Consider the following 23,995-nt stretch of genomic DNA (forward strand, 5'->3'; position numbering starts at 1 on the left):
GAACTACAAAGAGAGAGCTTCCTAAGCAATTTTGAGGTCTTCCATTTAGTTGCCCATTGCAAGCTGCATACCTCCATAAATTAAACATTCCTGTAATGGGAAATAGCCCTTCTTTTGGGAGTTACGCAAGCCTAGAAATCTGGTATATATGGGCTCTAAAGGATGACTGAGGAAACACTGCACCTTAGATCTGACCTAAGGATTTGCTTAGTGTTGAATTCTGGATTGAAGTCTGATGTCCAAACCCATCACCCAGCACTACAGCAGGAACAAAAAGAGTGGCTGAATTAGATCATCAGAAGACAAGAATTTGTGTTCAAGTACCTTGTATGTTGCTTATCTTCATAGTCTTTATCCAGGTGAATAGTAAATAACATGCAAGTTGTAAACAGAACTTCTCAATAATTTCACAATCTACTAGGTAATCTTGCAGTGTAAATAGAGATGGGACTAAAACTGTTTAGATTAGAGTGCTAATCACAGCTAAATGAGCAATTATAAGATTCACTTTAGGATTCATCTTCCCAAATAGCTATCTCTTTTCCTTGTGCTAGATCAGGCTTTCATTGCAGTTCACATTTTAGAATATTTATATGCTCATTTCACTTCCTCCTGTTGAATTTTGTTGTTGTTTGTTAGCTTTAACCACGTATTGCAGAGATGTGACTGGAGCAAAGTTCTTATTCAAGAACAAGTTCTCTTGCTACATCTCTTCTTCCTCTTTGGAGATAGATAATTTGTTCACATATACCAAAGATCTTGCTCCAGGAATATATCGAGATTAATTTTTTTAGTTTCAAGTGAAGAGAGTAAAGATGTCACAGAATAAAGGACTGAAGGAAAGGGAATCTGTCATTGATGACACTGTAGGTAGCTAGGCATCCCTGTCCATGTCAAGTTTCAGGAGACTGGACTAATTAGGGTAATGATATGCAGTCTATGGGTATGTCTACACAGCAAAGAAGAACCCGTGGCTGGCCCATGTCAGTTGACTTGGGCTCATGGTGCTCAGACTGCACGGCTGTTTCACTGCTGTGTAGGCTTCCGGGTTCAGGAACCTTGCAGGGTCCCAGAGCCTAGGCTCCAGCCTGAGCCCAGAAGCCTACACAGCATTAAAACAGCCCCGCAGTCTGAGCGCCACGAGCCTGAGTCAGCTGGCACAGGCCAGTTGTGGGTGTCCAGCTGCCGTATAAATGTTGTTTTGACTTCAGCCAGTTCAGTTCAGTAGTAATCAAAAGTAGTTGTCGTTTGATGGCTATTTTGGGGCTGTATAAAAAGGACTCCGTTCAGTCCACAGAGAAAAAGGCTTCCACATCACAAAACCACCACTAGAACTGGTGCTTCCACATCACAAAACCACCACTAGAACTGATGCTAATCAGCATCCTGGTTGGTGGACTCAGCAGAGAAGTCAGGGATAGGCAGAGAGCGACTTACATCACATCTCAGAAAGAGAGGGGAGCTATCCCTCCAGGTCAGGGATGAAGTCCATAGACAGCATGACCTGGGGAAACTTGCAGTGAGGCTTCCTGTGCAGTTCTGTGGATAAGAAGAGGACTTGACTGTCAGTCCTATTCTTTAGATATAGGTCCCCAATGCTGCAATAAACTACTCCTGAGCTGTCCCCTACACCCAGTGTTGAACCCCATTGGCTGCAGTGGGGCTGCACATGAGTGCAAGGGTCTGTCTGTGTGGAGTTCATTGCTAGATCATGGACATTCAGTGTTTTGATATTTTAATTAATAAAAATGAATATGTAAGTTTCAAAGTATCCAGCAGATTTAAATGCTGTACTGTGCAGCTAAAAAGATACTCTATTATAATTCTGGAAATCCTGCATGTGTTGGCTGGAATGGGAAATGAAGTAAGTTTACAAATATGTGTGGCTAACCGCAAGACTTGCATTTTTTTCTCATTGACAATGATACAGTAAGTATTTATAAAGTAACTGTAATTACTAGACTTTTTTAGTTAAGCCTGTAACTTTGTCCCAAGACAGTTAAGTTATTTAACTCATGAACATTTTCTTAACTGGCAGTTTTGTTATCTTATTTTGGAAGCATATTATATCTTCCATCCTTTCTTGAACCTATTAACAGTAGATGCAGTAGACAGCCTAGTCCACGACCCTTGATCGCTTCTTTTCAGCAGTGAAAGTATTTAGTATGCTTTTCTTTTCCATCCTGGAATGTAATGCCTTTTTGCCTATCCTTGAATTTGTTTAATTGTTTGGGCAGCTTATTTTGTTTTTGTTTTTTTTTAATTTTTCTGATACATGCACTTCAGTTACTACCTAAATATTATTTGATTGCCTGGGACATATATTTGAGGCAAACAGAGCATGGAATACAAAGGTTAGAAGGACATGATGAATACTACTGACTTTCCTGTGGAGAGTCTAGAGTATTATTTTGCAGTGTGAGACATGATTCCAACATTCCGTAGTCAGAAAAACACCATTCAGTTCAAGAATAATACATAAATTCAAAGAGTGTAAGGCTAGAAGGGCCCATTATGATGGTCTAAGCTGATCTCTTGCATAACCCACACCACAGAACTTCAACTTGATGGCAGTGACTGTGATCAATACACTATTTGATAGCATTGCACAGTTTTGACCTGATCTTTTATGTAAAGGGCAAATGGATTTTCTTTGGTTTCATAAATTTAAAAAAAAAAGTCTTTCATCTGAACTCAAAAGCCATTCACTTTTCCTTGAGCAATTGAAAAGTGAGCAAATGTGCATCACTTGGGAAATTGTTTTAATAAATTGTGATCTACAGTTTCAACAGTGAGGGGGGGAAAAAAACACAAGTTCTAATATTTGGTATGATCCTGAGAGGTGCTCGTCCCCCAGTGGTACTTCATGTACTTTTCAGGACCAGGGATGTAATTACTGTTACACTGGAGCAAACCTATCCAAGTCAATGTAAGTGAGAGCAGGATTTGACCAAATGTCTGAAAACTATGGGTCAGTTTTGTTGAATGATCTTTTGTGACTTTAGGCCAAATTTTTCAAACTTGGGTGCCTACAGAGAGGCTACCTACTCCTATAGTTATGCACTTACCAATGTGGCCTTATTTTCGGGGGCACTGAGTATCCTCCATTTCACTGAAGTCAGTGGGTCCCGCAGGTGATCAGACCACTTTTGTTGTGGCGCTCAGAAGCTACCTGTAGACCTCCAAGTCTCAAGCTGAAACATTTCCAAAAATAACCTGCCGCAAGCAGACCAGAGTTTACATAACCCCTGTGCTGGACACCCCACCACACTTGTCAAATCAATTTCGTTGTCACCTACCAGTTAGATTCCAAGTAGGAAGCAGCAACTGGCTGCAACATTTTGAGCCATATGTTATGCCTGACAGAAAAGAGAGAAGCAGGCCATACACCAGCTTCTTGGCGGTGGTTCTGCATGTAGCCTGTGTCATGCCAATGGAGCAACCCCTTTTAAATACATCATCTTTTCTGCTGGATTATTATTACGTTGGGACCTACAAGCCCCAACTAAGATAAGGACCCTGACGTGTTCAATGTTGTACACAACTGTAGTAAGAGACAGTCCCTTGAAAAGCTTACAATTTAAATAGACAAGGCAGACAGCAGATCAGAGGGGGGAAAAGAAGAGGTGCAGAAAGCTGAAGAGCTGAATGGTGGTTAATGGTAGAACTTCAATTAGAACCCAGGTCTCCTGACTCCCAATCCAGTGCTCTGTCTACTAGTCTCTGTTGCCCTCTCACTCCTCCCAGTGGTAGTACACGCTATTGACAGAGGACTGCCTCCATTTTGCTCTTCTTCAAGGTGTGAAATTTTGTTTTTAAAAAAGTGGTACTAAATGAATGTAGAAACCGAAGCTAATTTATGTATGCTTTGTGGGTTTTTTTTAATACAACATTTTTAGTGCTAGTCAGCTGAAGATGGGTGGACTTCCCTTTTGAACGGTATGAGAGAGAGAGTGAAGCACAATTGTATGTGTCCGAAGCTGCCTCCAATTTATTTTAAATCTCCCAGGGAGTGTGGCAGCACTACACAGTGTTCTTAAGTACTAACGTTACATTAGCAGATATGCATATGAATATACATCTATCCAGCTACTGCCTTAGTATTCCTGTTATGGGAAGGTCATTGTGCATTAGTTGTTCCACCTGAAGATTAAAAATAGCTTTTCATTGTGAATTGGCCCTCACTTGAAGCTAGTGTCAGTGCAAAAAAATCATTCATAGGAGTATGTTGAGCCAATCCACATCCTGATCAGTGTGGGGGGCATCTGTTCACCTCAGTGCAGAAGAATAGTGCTGTGTGTTGTGTGTAACACACTATTTGGAATGTGGGGAATTCTGCCCCTGGTTATATGTTCCAGTCCCCAAATGCTTCAGCTACCTGAGACTAGAGATGTGGAGTCTAGAACATAAGAATGGCCATAGTGGGTCAAATCAATGGTCCAACTAGCCTCCTATCCTGCCTTCCGACAGTGGCCAATGCCAGGTGCTTCAGAGATTATGGGTCTGATCCAAAGTTTGTTGAAGTCAATGGAAAGACTTCCAAGGACCTCAGTGGTCTTTTTGGATCAGGCCTATGGCCCTTATTTAGAATGTAATTGTTTGCATTTACATAGTAAAAAGGAATGAAGTAATGTTTCCTGAATCACCCCTTTTCCCTTTGAGTTTGAATTGTAAACATTTGTTGGTGCGATAGTCCTCATGTCACTTAATGGTGTACATGCAGATAGCTACAGAATCTATTTTTGATGTACTGCATTATTTGAGTTGGAAATGCTTCAGTGGCTTTCTGAAAGTTCTCAATTCTCCATCGGCAAAGCCATTTAAAGGAAATGATGATCAAACACATATGTTAGGGTGAAACCTGAATGGTTTAATGAATGTCTATTGTTTTTCTTTCTTTATATTCAGCTTTATATTCAGGCTAGGCGTCCTGAGAATCTGACCTTATCGATTGCCAGAGCAACATACCACTCTCATCCCCTGAGACTGCAGGGAGTGAATAGAGGAGTTCCATACCAACAGTACCAACCTGTGGTGATGCTGGAGCAGGCCTATACCATTCAGTGGGATGGGAGAGCACCCGAGGATGTCATTCTGTACCCAATCAATTTCAACAGGTACCACCCAAGATTTTTTTTTTTTTTTTTTTTTTTGAGTGTGTTCAGTCTCTGAAGGGAATATAGCTATGATGCTTTTCCAGGTTCCTGCTGATTTACCTTTTGGCACAATATCCACAACTTCTGAGAAAGTTGCAGTAAGTTTGTTAATGACTGACCCTTATAATTGCAAATAAATGCCTCTGTGTTCATCTAACTGCAGCCTTTCTGATATGCAGAGACATTTCTCCTTCCAGTAAGTTTGAAATAAAATCCAAGTGAGAACTGGCATGCCGTCCCTGAAATCAGATCCAAAGGAGCCCTCGCATTCTCTTTCTCATTTGTTTACACTAGTTGCTGCGCACACAATTTATTTCCCATATATATAAAGGTCAGAAATGTATTTGAATGTCTATGGAGTGTCCCATTTTCTCTGACCTAAATACTGCAATTGCTATTTCATTCTTTACTTGCGTAAAGTTTAAAAACACCAGGAGTCTGCTGAAAAATTTCAAAACTGGTAAAAGCTCCATTCTGTTCCAGTTTCCATGTTTTCTTGCACCTCCTCTATATAAAACTGGGACATACCCAGTTTAGACTAATTTTTCTCCTGTAGGTTGTTCCTTTTTTTTTTTTTTTTTTTAATATATCTCTCCTGTTTCGACCAACAGATAAAAGGACTGATTTTTATCACATGTATAAGGGTTTTACAGGGCCTGTTTTCATCCACTTCAGTGCAGTTACATCTGATTTGCACTGGTGTGATTGAGAGGAAATCTGTGACGTCCACCCATTATTTACTTTATCAAAATCTGTACTTAGGTGCTACAGTGATAAGCAATATAGAAAACCCTACAACTGACACACAGGTTCTTTAGCATATGACTTAATGATTTCTGTTAGGATGAAACAATAAAAGAGCAGAGTAGTGCAAGCAAATCCTGCATTATTATATGTTGCCTAAGCACACAGGGCTAGATTTAAAAAAAAGTATTTAGGTGCCAAAGATGCAGGTACACATCTAGTGGGATTTTCAAAAATGCCTAAGTTAGAAGTCTGTCTGCATCTTTAGGTGCCTAAATGCCTTTGTAAATCTAGCCATAGAGAAAATCTATCTCAGCTTCTCCAAGACAGTTAAATTGCACAGGTTTTAGCTGAAGGCAGTATTTTGGGTCAGTTTTGAATGGTGTCTGATTCCCTTGAATTTCTGTGCTGAAAAATGTAGGGTGGAATTTGACCCCATAGTTACACTTGTGAAACCCCAATGGAGTTGCACAAAGTGTGACAGAGGGGAGGATTATGCCCTCTGTTTTTATTCCTGATGCAATGGATAGCCCTGGAATGTACATGACACTGTACAGTGGGCATTTCATCAGACAGACGTTATGAAGCAGACCTGTTGACCTCTTTGATTCCTTTGCTATTGTTCCTTGGGACACTGGATATGGGTGAGAGGTGTTTGTAGGGGATGCTTATAGATCCAGAGGTGTTTAAGCTTTGCCCAACCAAAATACATTTTGACTCCTTGCTGGTAGCCTGATAGTGAGCCATTTGGACAATGATGGGGCTGCCTTCCTCAGGCAGCAGCATTTCCAATCTTCTATATGGAGATGCTATCCATAGAGATCATGTATCCCAGCATGAGCTGGTCCATCATAATCCCAGCAGCATTCCCCAGTGACTGTGCTGAGATGTAGTCTCTACAGACTTCTATGATTTAAAGATGAAGGTAGATATGGGGGAGAAGTAGGGGGAAGAAGAGAGGGTGTCACAGTTTGCACCCTCTTGCCACGGAGCAGCTATTAAAATGTCTAAGAGTTTTCAAGATTTTGTATTTTCACAGAGAAGAAAAGTCAGTTTTTCATCCATGGACAAGTCCTGGTTTTGTAATTATCCTTTTTTAAAAGTAATTAGCATTTTCCTTGCAATTAGAGCTAAATCCTCAGCTGGTATAGCTGCTGACTCCAGTGGAGCCATGCTGGTTTTCACTCTAGCTGAGGCTCTGGCCCACAGTGTTAAAACAGAGATTCAAATTGATAAGGCAGCCTCTGGGTTTTTGACAAAACCCCAGCCAGAGATCAGGTCCCTTATTCAGGCAGCAACATAAACACGTCACTTATTCAAAACCCACAGTGTGGTCATGGTTCTCTTCTTGGTTTTTTTTGTGAACCCAGTCAAACAGTTGAACAGGGAAAAGCTACATGCCTTTAGATTTTTCTGATCAAGGAGCAGTTGCTAGGCTGTCTGTCTGATTTGAAGAAATGTACTGTGGTGACAAAGAACCACAATTTTACTTCACATAAAGCTTCTTACTAGCAAGAGTCTACGATGAAACAAGTGTAGCCAGTCCCTGTTTTGAGTAGACTAGACACTATAACTAGTGCAAGAACTCAAATGATGTAATGGGGAGTTTAAGCTGTGCAGGAGAAGCAGTGAGAAAAGCGATTCCCATGAAAGGGCAAAGTAACTGAGGTGAAAAGAGGATTTTGATAAAAACGTTGTCTCTTAAGCATTTCCAAAGTGACCTTTACTTCAATGCAGCATTCTTCTTCTTTTTGGAATGGAATAAAAACAAATTACAGAGACTGAGACAATCCAAGTTAGACTCCTTGGGAAGTTTTTTACCTGCCTTAACACGTCTTCCTGGTTTTAAAACACACACAGCACTGTGAATAATCAACCAAAACACGAACATTCTTCACTGTGCCGAGTGTACAAATGGCATATGGAGCAAAACCAAGAATGATTGATAAGCTTAATAGCAGTGTCCTGAAAGTAATAAATGGAGTGCAGCTTTATTGAATCATTACACTATTTTTACCTGGCATTAGTAGAGCAGTGGATAGCTATAGCTACTGACTGGATACAGTATAGGATACTGACATTTCAACTAGGCAGCACTGGTGTTTCTGGAATAACTATTTCGAGTTGGCTAAAAGAAGATCAGAGGGGAGATGAATTTGACAGTGGGATGCGTACCAAGATTTGGATTGCTCCAGCATAATATTGATGCTGAATACTTGTATGGCTAACTCCTTCACTGCCTCCGGAAATTGCATAAATCCCAACAGCAGTAATTTTACATTGAATTCAAATCTCTGTTTAAAACCGTGATACTCAGGCCTCAGTGGCTTAGGAGCCAAATTAGCAATCAGTATTACTCAAAAGAGCCACAATACTGTGAATTCACTGTTTCATTTACTATTTTATATTTATATATACATAATATACACTCTCACAGCAGAATGACTAACCAGGTATTCTGCAATTGGTTAATAACATAGTAAAAGCATCCGGATTGGTTAACAATGAAATCACAGTGTTTTAATATCATGTGCTGCAAAGAGTTGCAGGAGACCCATTAAACAGCCACTTGAAGCTCCTGAGCCTCAGTCTGAGTATCACTGGTTTAAAAGATTGGAGCACTGGATTTCACTAGGTGGGCCAGAACTTCAGCTGGGATAAATCGATATGCCTTAGTTTAAGTCAATAAAGCAATGCCAATTTACTCCAAGTGAGAATCTAGCCCAGCACTGGACAAGCATGTATCTCGGTTGCCATTTGGAGCACAAGCACTTTTATTTGTGACTAGCTGAGGGCATGCTGCCGTGGATGTACCTCCTCAGAGCTGATTTCACTGGTTACACTAGGATTATAATAACTGTGACCCCCTCTAAATTCCTTTAGTTTCCACTAAAAGAAAGAAATGGGATAAGGAAATCAAACAAAAACTTGACCTCCTGAACCACCACTTGCTGCCATCTGTGGCTTTGCTGTGGAAACTCTTGTACGGGCAAGTTGCATGAAGAAAACTAATTTCCTATCCAGTGAGAAATCCATGTGACTTGTTGGTCATCATGGCAGTTGGGTCACCAGGTGACTGATATGGAAAACCAAAGTCATTTTAAGGTCTGCAGATTGAGTTTTCAATTAATGTTTGGCATGTCTAGGTTGGCTCACAAAGCAGCACCTTCTCCTCACTCTTCCCTCCTCCCCCCCAATGTACAGGGTAATCAGATGGTTGTGAGTTTTATTATAAGGATAAGAAGGCATGCTATTGAGATCTCTTGAAACTGTTAACATAGGACCTGGTAACATGCAAATGTTTTGGCAATTGAATAGAAAGAGAATACCAACTGGAATTTTAATGATCAGTTCTTTAGGACTTTATTCCCTATCAAAATATTCTAAAGCCTGTTCTTGTTAAGCATAAATTGTGTGTGAAAGTTTTGTGAACAGAGACCTAAGACCTCTCCACACAATGTGTCTCATCTTTCCATTGGCTGACATTCCTCATCGAGGCTGTTTCAATGTTCCGTTGGGTTTTTTGTTCTTCATGGAAGGATGGAAATTATCTGTAAAAACTAGGTTAAGAGCTCTGCTCAGCACTAACATCCATTTATGAAGCACAAAGAACCACAGAGAAGCTTGTTAGGTGAGGGAGGGGGAGAACTGGAAAGCCAGGCAGAGACTATAGGGAACATTGTGTGTCTGTGGTAAGTTTCTCCTTTCAGATTCTGGAGAAATGGTCCAAAGATTGGCACTTTATACAGTAGGCAAAGGCAGAAACCAAGTCCTTCAGTTTAATGACCCAGTCTTTGTCTGTGTACAGATTGTCTGTCTAATCTTGGAAGAGGCTAAAGCAAAGACTATTATCAAATATGTGCTGCAGTTCAGTAAATCAGTAGAGTTTATTTGTGTTATCAGAAATTCTAAAGAGGGCTCAAATCACCTCAAAGGAAATGTCTAAATCATTATGTGGTAAATTGTACTATGGAAAAAGACTGAAAAGCAAGAGCAATTAGGCTATCCATTCAGCATTGCTAATGAGCACCAGCTAATATCTCTGTACTTGGTCTATTAATGCTTAGAGAGAAACATTCTCTTCCACCTCCCCCTCCCCTCAATCTGCTGTGATTGACCTGACTGAGAGAAATACCAGGATGTGTCTGAATAACAGACCTAATAAATTGGTGAGGTCTCTTATAGCCAAATCATCAGAGTCCCCCACAAAACCTCCCTGCCTATGTACTCTGAATCCACCTTATCGCCATGGACTGTGGAAACTCACATGGCAGTCTTTGTAATGCTTTATTCATTGGTACGGTCTTATGGCCTGATGCTAAGCGCTCACTGAGGTCAATAGAGGTTGACTGGCTCAGCACTTTGTGGCACCTCTGCAAAGGTTTTAGTGGTGGGGAAGGACTGGACAGCTTTTGTTTTGTGCTATTCTGATTGGAAGTGAATGAAATTGTATGTGCTCATGTTTTGCTTTGAGCTCATATTCAACCCTTCCATATGCCAGTGTGTTTACCTTTCTGTAGAGATGGGCACAGGAAGCAGTGTTTGGATTCTCATTTGTATTGCACTGGGGTCCGAGGATCTGGTTCAAGGCCCTACCGGGGCTAGGGTTTGTGACCATATGCAACAGGGTTGAAATCGTGTGAGATTTCAACCACATCTGAACAGGAGCCAGAAAAAAGGACACTTATTTTGACTCTGACTCTGACCCGGAACCCAAACCACAGAGGTAGGCTCAGATCTCCTCTACACCACTCCCCTCCCCCAAATTCAAGGTTCTGGTTTCATCCAATAATTAATTTCTAGATCAAAAAGGGGGCATTTTAACACCTTCTCTCTGTTTTAGTGAAGTGAGATATGGATGGGTCTTTTGATCTAAATGACCTAAATTATCAACGTGTCCTTCAGCATAAGCAAACCATCTATGTTCTCCAGCTCCACAAATGAAACTTCAAGGCACTAATAATATCTGGCTTTGTCTGAGCTGTTTTCAGCTTTGAGGGGGTTGTTGTTGTCTACAGCTGCTTATTGAGTGTGATTCATGCTTTTAGCTACTTATGTATGATTTAAAATCTCGACCAGTATTGAGTCTGGAGGAAAACAAAGAAAAGAAGACAAGACAAGAATGAGCCTGTTGCAAACATGCCCAGCTGATGGCAATTTCTTTAAGCTGTTTTTTATTTTTATAAATTAACTAGTGTATGAGCAGCCCTTTGCTTTTGCCATTATTGCCTGGACTGATAAATACACAGACAGATGAAAGGAACTTTTCTGCAAATCAAATTGCTACTGGCAGCTTTAGGGCTGCAACCATCTTTTTGTTATATGCATGTACCCTAATTAGCACAACGAGGCTCTGATTTCTGGATGGGGCCTCTGGGTGCTACTGTGATACAAATAATCAATAATACTAATAAGTAAAGTGCTAGTAGATGTGAATTAGGGTATCATAATCTGGCCCTAAATATGCTGATAATATCCCAGCTCAAATTCAATTATCCAAATAATATAGAAATTAATAAATATATTTGAACTCCCCTCTATATCTCAGAAATGATTTCTTAAGTCTCTGATCTGTTAGGTTAATCAAATAGATTGGTGTTGTGATGAGATGACCATTAAGAAAGGAGCTGATACGTTTACTGAAACATTGGCATGCGAGTTGGTTCGCTGTAGTTACATATTATTACGGCAGCACTATATGTGGAGCTGGCACTAATGTTTTTAAGTGAGCCTGTGAAAACTTTTTTTTTGTCAGCCTCGGTCCCCAAATCTGTCCTGTCCTCCTGTCCATTTCCATGCACAGGGCTGGCCTGAGGATACAGGGGAAGGTTAGCAAGGTGACTCTTGACTGACTCATTTGACATGGATAAATATATGGGAAGAATGTGAGGGTCAGGCAATCCGTAGATCCATCCCCAGCGTCAGCCTTCTACTGCAGATGCAGAACTCAGCTGCTTGTTCTTTTCTACCCTAGCTAGTGGTTTATTTTGGGTTTCATTTTCAAGGCTGTCTCCAGGAGGAAAAGGGAAACGTTACTTTTTCTTTTTTCACCCAGTGGAAGCTGAGATTCCTCCCCCCCTCCCCACTTTCCCCAAACCAAGGGGTCCTGTGGCTGTGAATTTCATAGGGCCCACAGACCAGTTCTCACCATATGTGTATGTGACATGTTCACTGAAAAATAATGTAACTAAGACAGTACTGGATAATTCAGTTAAGGAGAGAGAATTTTTTTTAAAAGTGTGACTGTCTAGCAAGTCAGTGTATTAGAAAAAAAAATGCCAATGAAACTCCTTATATTTCAGTACAGGAAGTTATTTTAGTCTGAATGTAAAGTTCTATGAGCCAAATACTGTGCTGACTCATTCCCCTGGCAACTTAGCTACCATCAGCAGGGTTGGCGCACCAGGCAGAATTTGGCCAATAATTTGCTGGACCTCAAAAATATAACCCCCTTTGATTAAAGTGGCATAAATGTGAAAATGAAATATTGTGTGTGAATTTTAACTATCTCTGTTTGTCTGTCAATTAGCTGTGGCAGAATTAGGCTGTGTTAGCATTCAGAAAGGCCATTTTAAGTTCGTTTCACATAGCTCTGGTAATGTAAACACGCTCCCCATTTGTCACTAGAACTGTAGTGAGTTGTTTTTCAGAAGTAGCTAGTCTTAATAACAAGGCCTTGAAAAAGAAAATTGCTGGCTGTTTGCCTGGTAGCTGTCTCGTCCCTATGAGGACTTGAACGTGCTTAAGGGACTAGAGCTGAAGAAAAAGCCTTAAAAAGAAATATATATAGAGTGTGATGGACAGCTCTAGTGAGCCAGCAGGAAATATGGACTCGGGGCCAGTCTGCTGAAATGTAAGGTGTGCTAATTGCGGGGAGGAGGGACGGGAAAGGGAAGAGAGTGAAGATACATTCCAGTTTCTTCTCAGCCTTTTTTCTTTCAATCCCGATTCATGAGAGTGGGAAGTACATCACACTCCCCTTCCCAAGTCAAGCACTGGAGTGGAGTTAGCATTCAGTAGACGGCTGCTGTGTTGTTCTGAATGTGTGCTTTTGGTGAGCAGATAACAAGCTTAAAGCCAGACAGTTCACTGTATCTGAAGACTCCGAGGAGAAGTGAACTGATCACTCAAACTGCCTTCTCATTGACCTCAATGGGAATTGCAGATGCTGAGCACTTCTTGGGATTTGCTGCTAAGATGGAGTGAAAGCTTTCAGTATGATCAATTTTTGTCTTTAGTTCAGAATTCTCTCAGTGTGATTCCTATTGATATAAATAAGATTCAAATGACTATTCCTTCCACACTCTTTGAAAATACATTTTATTGTGCTTGTATAGGTTTGAGGGGGAAATAATCAGAGGGCCTATTTTTAGATCTGAGTAGCAATAGTTTGGAGGAAACTGACCTAGTGAGCAAAAATCTCCCATTCTCCTAACCCACGGAAAATGTAATTAATTCTCTAGCCATATTCTGTTGTAGTTAATCCAGATTATCACCAGTAAAATCAAATTTTGGCCTTTAGATTTCGTGGTCATCAGCCATGAAACAAATAATGTCCGCAAAATCTTCACACTTGTTTTCAGGGATAGAACTCAGTACCTTTTGAACCTTCAGTCACTAGGACAGTATCAGGGCTTCTCATGCCCTCTATAGGCCAGCAACTATGGGACATGATCGCAAGCATTTTTGTTTAGGTCTGACATTGCATCCTGTAGAGGGCAGTGCTCCACCTAAACCTATCTGGTGCCAGAGCTTTGTTTGCCTTCTGCTTATAGGAGAGAGGGCACCAATCAGATGTACCCCCCTGTGAACCTTACTTGAGCCAAATCTCTTGTCTGTACAACTCCAAGTTAAACCATTCTCACTTCAGATCCAAATTTATCTCCATGCCACGAAAACTAGGTGTTACTGTATATCCTTGTTTATTCTTGGAAACTACTGGCATCAGAAATGCAAAATCTAGAAATTGTGACTATAAGGTATTTTGTGTGGACTAAGGAAATATGTCAAACTTTTTCCTCATTGTGTATATTGTTGTGTATTTCACTGGGGTTTTAGGCACTCTTCCGGGTCTTTTTGGAGCTTTGGACAGAACTGTAGAGAGAGGTTCAGCTTTTGCTGGAATTATGGGACTTGACAGTTGTAAACTGTAGATCTATCGTGTCCAATAACAGGAAATCTCTTGACTGCTTCTATTTTCTTCTTCTGCTTCCCTCTTGTTGCTTTCTTTAATTTTTTTCAAGAAGCTCAGCAGCTGGCAACAGCAAGGAAACTTTTTTAAACATTTGGTGTTTTTTTGCTTTACATGGAGAGCCAGAATGGTAAATGTCAATATTGCAATCATTTTTTTTTAAAGGCCACAAGACAGTCATTGGGTCTATTTTGTCCAGCCATTTCCAAGGGAAAATAAACAGTGCTGAACAAATTCATAAAAAAATTCATGAAACACTGTGTAGATTGTTGAATGACAGTAACACAGGAGCAGAAACTGCAGCGTTGATATATGCCTGTGCCAATAGACATTTTAAATATTCAGTTTAATATTTGAAAATATTTGGTAGGACTCAATAAACCTTGACTTTGTACCAGTTGTTATTTAACTTTGCTTCTTCTGGTGCCAATATTCTGGAGAAAAACCAGAGAGGAAACAGACCTTAAAAAAAAAAAATCCCCTAATGCTAGAATGGACTGAATTATGTCACTAGTAAAGGTTGTAAACACAGATATTTTCTCTTTCATTAAAGCTTCTAAAATATCTAAACTTAATTTTAATTTTATTTTAAAGGGATAAACTTCAAAAATAAGACTTTCTGCTTGTACATTGTTAATCCATTGTTACAAGTAACTCCTCATAACTGAAAGAAAAAAAATAGTTTACATTTGGCAGCATTTTATGTAATCAGTTTAATTACTTCATTGTGTGTAATTTTAATCTGTTAGTTACTGTCCCCTTTTATTTTGATCTTTCATTCAGCATGAGGGAATATAAAACTGCAGATTCTTACAGGGGACACAGGCAGGAGAAGTACTGAAATTAATTTTAATACATCTTTTGGAATTGACTAGATACTAAATCAGTGATTTATTTTATATATATATATATATATATATATATATATATATATATATATATATATTATATATAATGTTTGTTTTTGTGATAATAGGAGCAGTTCCGAAAAGTGATGAAGGAACACAAGCCTTTTTGGCTTTCAATGGTCACTTAGTGGCTTTGGAAAATCTCCCCTGATATATTTTTCAGGGAAGGCAGATATTGCTTAAATATTAGGGAAGGCCTATTTAGTTCAGAGATACATGCCAGTTCAAATTTAGCTTGAGCCATCTGTGGGAGTTTGAGCAGTTGTTCTCCAGCTGAAATCAAGAATCTGAGCAGAGACGTTTATGTTCAGAAACATTGAGGAGCGATAATTTATTTAACTGATCTCGAAGAAAGAATAAGCCTTCCTTCACCTAAAGTTCCAGCAACAAGGTTCCCTGTAGCCGGCACTCCCCAGAAAGCAGGAAAAGCACCCATTTTTTTTCTTTTGCGTGCACACATCTCAACCTAAATCTTCTGCTGACCCATTAAGTTGTGTTGCCTGATTGTTTACAGCCACAGAATCAGGAAGCTGCATTTCCCTTGTAATCCTGGCAATGGTTGCAGCGGGCCTCTGACCTTGTAAATCCGAGTGTAAATTTCTGCTTACCAAATGCAATGCATTGTCCTACATGTCATCTTTTGATACCCTTGTTATCACTGCTGTGCTTGCCCTGGGTGCCACAGACAAGCAAAGCAAAATGTATTGGTGATGGTTGTCAATGGCTTATACAGAATAAAACAACCACCACATCCCCTTGGCAAAATAGCCAAAGTAGCTAACATGAGACTTCAAAACAAAACTAGGATTAAATAAGAGGCTGTTTAAATACAATTAAACTAGATTGAAAACCACTGATTTATTGCTTTTTATATTTAACTGAACAACGACTTCAGATTTCTTCCCCTATGCTCCCCCCTGTCTCAACCCTTTGTTGTGGTAATATTCTTAAGGCTTATGTGTGTGTGTAAAAACATTCCCAAAGAAAAGCACGTTTTTGTGAAGACATCTCAACCTCAATATAATTTATTTCCAAAATCTAGTCAGCCCCGTCATGTTGTTGACAAAAGGCTTTAGCAATTGTATTCCAGTGTGCCCGGAGACGAGACATAGTCTCCACTGTTCTCTAACGCTGCTTCCTTTTCCCCTTCACTTTCTTTTTCTATTTAGTGCTTTTCTTCCCCATGGGATGGTAACAGCCAAAATGTGGTAACACTGTGTCAGTTCCCACCTTTTCCAGGAGGTGTCGGGATGTTTCTGTGGCAGCATCTTCAGGGAACCAAATATGCTAAAGCAGTGCAAAGATGGTGGAAAAACAGCCCCCTTATGAAACAGCTGTGTGGCTTGGGACACGATCCTAAAAATATTCCATGAACATGGCTCTAGTGTATTTCCTTCATTTCCTCTAGTTGGAAGCCAGTATGTCTGAAAATGTCTCTGGTTTCTAGCTGTGCTGAGTTGTGACACAGCTGGGGTTGCTTAGAATCTAGAGGGCAGTATTTGGCCTGTGTATAGGAGTTTGGTTTATTGTTCTAGAATAGCAAGTCCGCTAGTCCACCTTGTAATATTTTTTTTTAAACATAAAGCAAGATGGAGAAACAAGAGGAGCTTGAACAGAACGGATGGACTGGCTTTTGCCTTCAGTGCAGCTGATGCAGAGAGCTTAATGGAAGTCTAGGCTTTTAGACTCCCAGAAATCAAATCCATTTGCCTCCATTTATTGCTACATTGGCATGGCTGGCTGGCTACTCAGTCAGCACTGGATAAGCCGTAGGGCCTTCGCAGCGTAGCTGAGTGGAATAATAAACTCGTTTCTACTACCGAGCAAAAGAAAAGACACCGGAGATGTAGGGATTTCTCTGTCTCTGAACCATATCTCAACTTGCAAACAGGAATCCAGGTGTTCTTAAAAAATATTTGAAACATCAACAGATAGAAATCCCGTCTTCTCTTTGGGACAATCTGTAAAGTTAACCACAGAAGGGTTCAGCTACCTGTTTGTGGCACACTGAGTCACTGATGAGGCTAAAGAGGAGGAAGAGAAAAAATGAATGCCAAAATGATTTGGCTGCACACTTTTTTTTTTTTTTTTTTTTAATGTAACCTTTCTCTGACTTTCAGCTTCTTTCTGTGTTCTACAAAAAATCCCCTAGGCAAAGTGCATCTGGAAACCAAGATGTGTCATGATTTGCTGGAAAATTATCCCCTCTCCGTTTCTGAATTGTATACTGTAACACCGTGCTTGGCCCTGCTACTTGTAACATAGATTTATAGCTTTGAACCATTTTCCTCTCAGCGACAGCAGTAGAGGAAAGAGCAGTGGTAGAGCCAGGGTATAAGGTCAACTGCATTCTTCTCAGTTGGCTGTCATCAGCACATTGCTGAAATTCTGGAAGATGAGTTAAAAGATCCTCTATCTATAGCCCTATTTATTATAAGTTTAGTACTGGAGAGAGGGATTTGAATGGAAACTATAATAAACTTTGCTATAAAGTGGAAGAAGTGGGTCTCTTTTAACGTATGACTCTGGTTCCACTCAGGGATTTCTTTATAATTCATGTGTCAGTGCCCCTGTTGAAATGTCTGCTTGAAACTGGCTCCTCCTGAAGCTCCTGCTAGATGAACAAAAATAAGCCTAATGGCCCCTCAGGAAATGATAGTGGACATTGTGAAATTAAATTCTATCTTCATCCAGCAAAGCTTGGAGAATTGCTGTCTGCAGGCCATATTGGATGATGAGAGCAATTCTGGGTTTTTGGGGTTTTGTTTGTTTTTTTGTGTTAAGCGGTTCTGGAACCCAGTTCAAAACCTAGTGAAGTTGATGGGAGTCTTTCCTGTGGTCATAGTGGTCTTTGAATTGTGCCCATAATGACAAGAAGCAGTTGCTTCTAAAAAAAAAAGTGAATTCCCAGGTTCGTTTGGCTGGGCTTTTTCAAAAAGTGGGTGTTGTAGGACATTTCCCCCACCCCCTTGAATATCCTGCTTGAAGCAGGAGACTTTCTCATTTCTTTTCAAGTCCTTGAACACTTACAAGCATATATTTTATTTCTTTCCCCATTCCTCCCCTCGCACCCCACCATTTTGCCACCAGAGGAGACTGGCTGCACATTGCATTATGTTATCCCAAGGAGGCAGTTTTCACCATTGTGGCAGACATCTATCAGCGACAGACGGGGAGAGTGCACAGTGTAAAACGCTACCTAGCAGCCCCTTCCTGGCCCAGCGTGCTCAACAGGACGGGCGAGCGGCTCTTCTACTTCGACAGTGAATTGGGGTGAGTGGGACTATGACTCCTAATAACAGTCCTCAAGACTTGCCAAGACAGCCATCCCACAATAGGGACCTTTCTCCTTCGTCTGCCTTCCCTTATCTCCCATTGTGGCCTGCTCCCTCTGTCTTCAGTGCGCGGCTTCTCATTCTAATGTCTTTCAAACATGGTGGAAAGCAGATGTCACTGAGAGTAAAGAATGTATTGGTGATGAGTAGCTGTGTGTCGTTAGGGTGAGGAAGGCAGAAGTTGGTTAGTTAATTTGGGGAAGGAAAGAGGGCAGACAAGGCAAAAGAGTAGCAAAGCAGAAAACTAAAATGGGCTGGGGGGTGAAGGAAAAAAATGGCATCAGTCTTTATCAGTCCTGTAGGCCTTCCATCACCTGAAAAGCTCCCTCAGGCTTCCGGGTGGAACTTTGCAGCACTGAGTTAGTGCTGTTTGATCCTCAGTAGACTCAGAACTTGGATTTGGTTCCAATAACAACCAAATCCAAAATCAGAAGTTTTACAAGCTTATCTGCATTCTCTGAGCTTAAATCCTGCCAGCACAGTGTTTCTTGTGCTATTTTGGCACTCCCACTTCCAGCTGGAAAACAGAATTGTAAATTAATGAGGGAAGTTAACCAAGCATTTGCAAACTTTTAAACTAGTTATTCTTGTTAAAACTTTTGGACAATGTTTCAGGGTGTGTGTGTCGTCTTGTATCTGACCCCAATTGTTCAGGCCTGCAAGTTGTACTTATTGCTGGTGCTATCTACAGAGGCAATGCATTTTAACCTTTTGCTGGAATTGACAGTCACATATCAGAATATAAATACTGTTATTGTTGTGGTTTTAAATAGTTATTCAGACTGATAAATGACAGATACTAGTAGTATATGTATCTCTGCAGACGTACCATACCTGATTCATCTTCACACTGCAGATCACGCAAGTCTTCTGTGCTCCTTCCAGAAGAAAATTTAAGACTGGGGGCTAAGCTATGCTCTGGTGTAAATTTGAAATAACCTTTTGGATGTCAAGGGTTACTCCAGATTTACACTGCTGTCATTGAGATCACAGTTTGTGTCTGTATCCATTGTCTGTATTTAGAAGTACATAAAATGCAGGGTTATGAAGAGCATCTTTGTGACAGGCCATGACATCTTGAACTATCATTGATGAAAGCAAAATGAAAGGGAAAACATGAATCTCAGCACAGCTTTGTTTTCTACTGCTCAATGATTTTTTTTTCCAAAGGAGGAGAACTTACCTATCTTTTGCAAGGTTTGTTCTGCCTTCAATACTACATTCAAAACTGTATCAAATATAATCAGAGATGGCCAAAGATGTGGTGTTCAGATCTAAATTAAGATTCAGGCTTGGATTCAATGGCCTCCAAATCGTGTGTGTTCTGATGAGATTTCAAGCCAGAATGGTGTTTTGGATTGGAGGGTCTGGTTTGTGCTGTGCTGTGCTGTGCTGTGCTTTGCTTCACACAGCACATTGATCAGTGATTCTGCATCCACACTGAGAAAGTTGTTACCTTCTCTTGGCTTCGGCCCCTTTGAAAGTGCTGGAGGCTACACCCCTCCCACTGGTGTCCACATCACTAGAGTGGTGGTTGCTGTACTGATAGAAAACTGTCACACCTCAAAGGTCTCTCTCTGTCTGGAGTGAGAGACCATCATATGGTGGTGATTCCAGTGTGAAGTGTATTTGAGAGACTTGGAACCCCCTTTCACACTTGGTGTGCCCAAACTGGTTAAAAAGAGGGAAGCCCTTGATAATTCTCTCATTTTCACAATGTGAGGCAAGCCTTTAAAAAGAGACACACAATTGCCCCTTTCAAAAGAAATAGTAAGGGTGGACAAAATGTGCCTCTGAGCCCAATTCCTCCCGTCTGTTATAGCTTTGTATCTCTTGTGGCAGGCAGTGGGGTTTCACAGGTATGTGAGAGGTTTCACAGGTGTGTGTGAGCACAATTAGGCTCCAGGATTGAATTTTGCAGAGTAGTGCTTGTGGGAAACAGTGAATTAAAAATAATCAACAGAAATGGCATTAAGACTCACTGAGAAACGTGGGATCTCCACAACTCCAAATGTTATAACCTCCCTTACACTTCTCCACTTTGTTGAAACTCTTCCTATCTGATAAACTAATATTCTTGGGCTAGAAATATCTTGTGCTTAAGACACTGGGACTGGGCACTCAAGTGACCTAGGTTCTAGGCCCAGCTCTGGCACGGATTTCCTGTGTGAATTTGGATAAGTCATTTATGCTCTCTGTGCCTCAGTTGCCCCTCTATAAAATGGGGATAATAATCCTTCCTTTGTCTTGTCTATTTAGATTGTAAGCTCTTTAGGGCGAGAACTCTCTATTACTATGCATATGAATAGTGACTAGCACTATTTTCCCATGCATTTCCCTGGTAAATAATTCGTTTACAATTTTGATTGGGACCTGCGGGTATTACCGTTATATAAATAATAAATAGTAGTACTAACAATAAGACCCAAACATCTTCTATTAAAGAAAAATATTGAGAAACACAGCTTAGTGCTCTGTTAGCAGATGTGCAAAAAAGGTACAATGTGTGCTATGCACATCTCCCATTGTGCCTAAATTATCAATGCAACGAACACTGAAGTCAGGCCACAAATGTCAGATTTTAAAATAAAATGGAAAATAATCATTCATTCAAAAGTCGTATGTGACCAATCGAATCCTGGAATGTATATCGTGCCACGTAGGAGTCAGTAATGCTATAGTATGTTCTCTCTCATGATAGGAATTGTGAAATAATTATTTGCTCATTTGTCCTCTTTCAATCTGTACAGAATGTTACCCAAATGGTGTAAACAGATTCTTTACCAGGGACGTGCATGGGAAATTAGTTACTCATGAGGGTATGTAGGGGACAAAAACGTGAGCTGTCTGCTGTTCTTTTGGTCTTTGAACACATAGATTGATGGGCCTGACCTGACGTGGTTCTGGAACAATAGGACTGTTTGTTTTTTATTTAGCTCAGCTTTGCTTTTTTTAGCCTGACAGAGAAGAGAGGTTGGGTTTTTGGAGGTTTTATTAGCTTTTATTTCATAATCAGTGGGATGCTCCCTCTTCTCTTTTCAGCCACATGTGCTAGATCTCTGGAGATGAACCAAGTGTACTCATTTGTTTCCATTTGCCTAGGAGAAAGAGTATTAAAATAACCCTTTTCACTAAAGCACAGGTTATTTTCCTGACTCTGGTGCTGTAGTTGAGCAGTTTGTGATTTAATCTAGTCTAAACTACAAAACAGACACAATTGAAAACATACTTAAGCTCATTGTTCTAGCTGTTCTAAGAGTCAGAGAATCGGTACAGTGGCTGTTTCAAGTGGTCTTTATGCACACTTAGGGCTGGTTCACACTGGCCGCGCGATTCGGCGGCAGTCGACGGGAGTTACGCAAACTACTCTGCGTAGTTTGCGTAACTGACGTCGATTGCTCAGCTTCCCTTCTGCGCGCTGTTCACACTATGCTACTTGAGGGGGTAGACTTACTCAGTCAACTTCCTGATCGATTTGAGCGGGTCTCACTGACCGCGCAATCGATCCTGAAAGATCGATCTGGCGGCGGCGATTTAACGTAGCCTTAGAGATGAATTTTGCCTGGAAGGCAGAGTCTGGGATGAGGCAATCCAAAGGCGGATAGCTCCAGTGAGAGCTGCTCAGTCCTCCACCAGACATAATACCTCCAGGACTATAGGGAGAGCATGGCTGCTACTCCATTCTCTGGCAAGATGCAGCCCAGCTCTGGTTGCCTTTTGGAACGGTGTTGGGGAGGTGGCCTGCTCCCTCTAGGCAGTCTAGTGGTATACATGTGTAGAACTTGTACTCCCTGAATGCAAGAACAGCAGTTGTTCCAGGCCTCTGCACAGAGGCACAATGACTGAGAGCTCTTTGTGCCCTCTACCTCTTCGCATACTTCTGCAGAACCAGGCAAAACTCGACTTGCTGGTTTGTCCATAGTGTGCTGAACTTGTATGGGTGGTTTATTATAGGATGTAGGTATTGATGAATTAGCTTTCCGCAATGGGAGATTTCATGTAGTACAGATCCTAGCTCATGCCAGATGCCCTTCTGCTGGCACACAGGGTACATCTGATCCTTTCATTTGTTTTGCAATGGTCTCATTTGCTAGGTACCTATTTGTCCATCTCCAAGCTCATGAAGCTCGAAAAGGGCACAGTTATTGCTCTGAGCAAGGCTGCGAACGCATTAAAATCGAGGCACATATGTCCTCAAAGGATTCCTGGCGTTGTGCCCTCAACCCTTTCCTGGAGAATGACAACAGGAGACAAGCTACACAGCAATCGGTACCTCAGCGACTGACGGTGCCTTGCAGTCACTGTGGGGCCCCTCAGGTACAGAACTGAATACTTTGCTATGTCTCTACAATGTAAGCATCACAATAAGAAGGCAATTTTCACACCATACGAGGAAGGCCCTTAGGCAATTCCCTCTTGCTCCTGCATATGACCAGAAAGTAGGATCGTGTAGTGTGATCTGGTTTTTTACAGCATTTTATAGTATGCTGCAGAGACAGGCAACTTCTCCAAGGTCAGTTAACTGGAAGCAAATTATGTATGTATTTGAAAAAGTTTTATTCAGAGGAACTAAAATTGTCATTGGGATGGTTGAGATGAATTTAGCTTCGAATCCAAAAGTATAAATATATATTTTTGCTATGCTTCAAGCCAGGACATTGTCATTGTCTGTCTGAATTTTTAAATGAATAGCAATACAGATTCTGATTTCACTTACTTTGGATTTACACCATTATAAATCCTGTGAAGTCATCCCAGATTTACACCAGTGAAACTGAGATTAGCATCTAGCCAATAATGCACAAGTAAGACGTGCATCCTTAGTAGTTAAGATGGGTATAATGTCATATCATCAGTTGTTAGCTAATGTGATGAAATTCTTTTCAACAATCACTATACAGGCCAAGAGAAGACATGTATGATGTCCTGATTCAAAAATGTAATGCAATTAATTTCGGAATGAGCCAAACAGGAAACCAGTTCATAGATTAGATTATAAAGCCAGGAGGAACCATTGTGACCAGCTAGTCTGACCTCCTGTGTAACTGTCCATAGAATTTCCCTGAATTAAATAATGCAAAGGTATTCCAAACAGATTAGAGGATAGTGTGGTTTTTTCCAGGCCTTTTGGAAATATCTCTTCCAGAATGTGGTAGTTCATAGACATCAATCACCATGTTGGCCAATCAGTGTTATATGATATGATTCCTGGAATAAGCTCTTCCTTTCATGAATTATATCTATAGAACTGATCATTTCTAACTGAAGCATTCAGAGAGGCACAATATCTGGTCTATGCATAGGCAAAGCCACCCAGCAAACCAGCTATATTTCTTTTCTTACAAAATTATTCACTTTTAATACTGTTGCAAAAAAAGTGTACAGTAACTCAGTTCTTCTACTTTTTATGGCACCTTTAGGTTCACACTGAGTAGTCCGTTGGACCCTGATCCTGCAAACACCTTTGCATGTGCTTCTTTTTAAAGGGGTCTAGAATTTGGAAAATTCACAATTGCAATGACATTATCAAAATTGAGAATTGACAAAGGATTAGGTTTTTTTTACAGCCATGCTCCCGGGGTGGTTTTTTTTTGCCCTGCCTTTTGACCAGAGTTGCTCAAAAAAATTGACATTCAAAATGTTTGTGAAAACTGTCCCATT

At 40.6% G+C, this 23,995-nt stretch overlaps 1 protein-coding gene across 1 annotated transcript in view; it reads left to right on the top strand.

Moving 5' to 3' along the window:
• Positions 1–23,995, top strand: part of LOC137158113 (inactive cell surface hyaluronidase CEMIP2-like) — a 70,768-nt gene that overhangs the window by 37,509 nt on the left and 9,264 nt on the right. The window contains exons 19-21 of the mRNA XM_067555716.1: positions 4,909–5,117; positions 18,090–18,272; positions 22,429–22,651. Coding sequence (XP_067411817.1) covers positions 4,909–5,117; positions 18,090–18,272; positions 22,429–22,651 — 615 coding nt within the window. The remainder of the gene's footprint in view (positions 1–4,908; positions 5,118–18,089; positions 18,273–22,428; positions 22,652–23,995) is intronic.

The sequence above is a fragment of the Emydura macquarii genome, unplaced genomic scaffold, assembly GCF_026122565.2.
Source record: "Emydura macquarii macquarii isolate MOO-44397 ecotype Brisbane River unplaced genomic scaffold, CSIRO-AGI_Emac_v2 contig_1644, whole genome shotgun sequence".
Lineage (NCBI taxonomy): Eukaryota > Metazoa > Chordata > Testudines > Chelidae > Emydura > Emydura macquarii.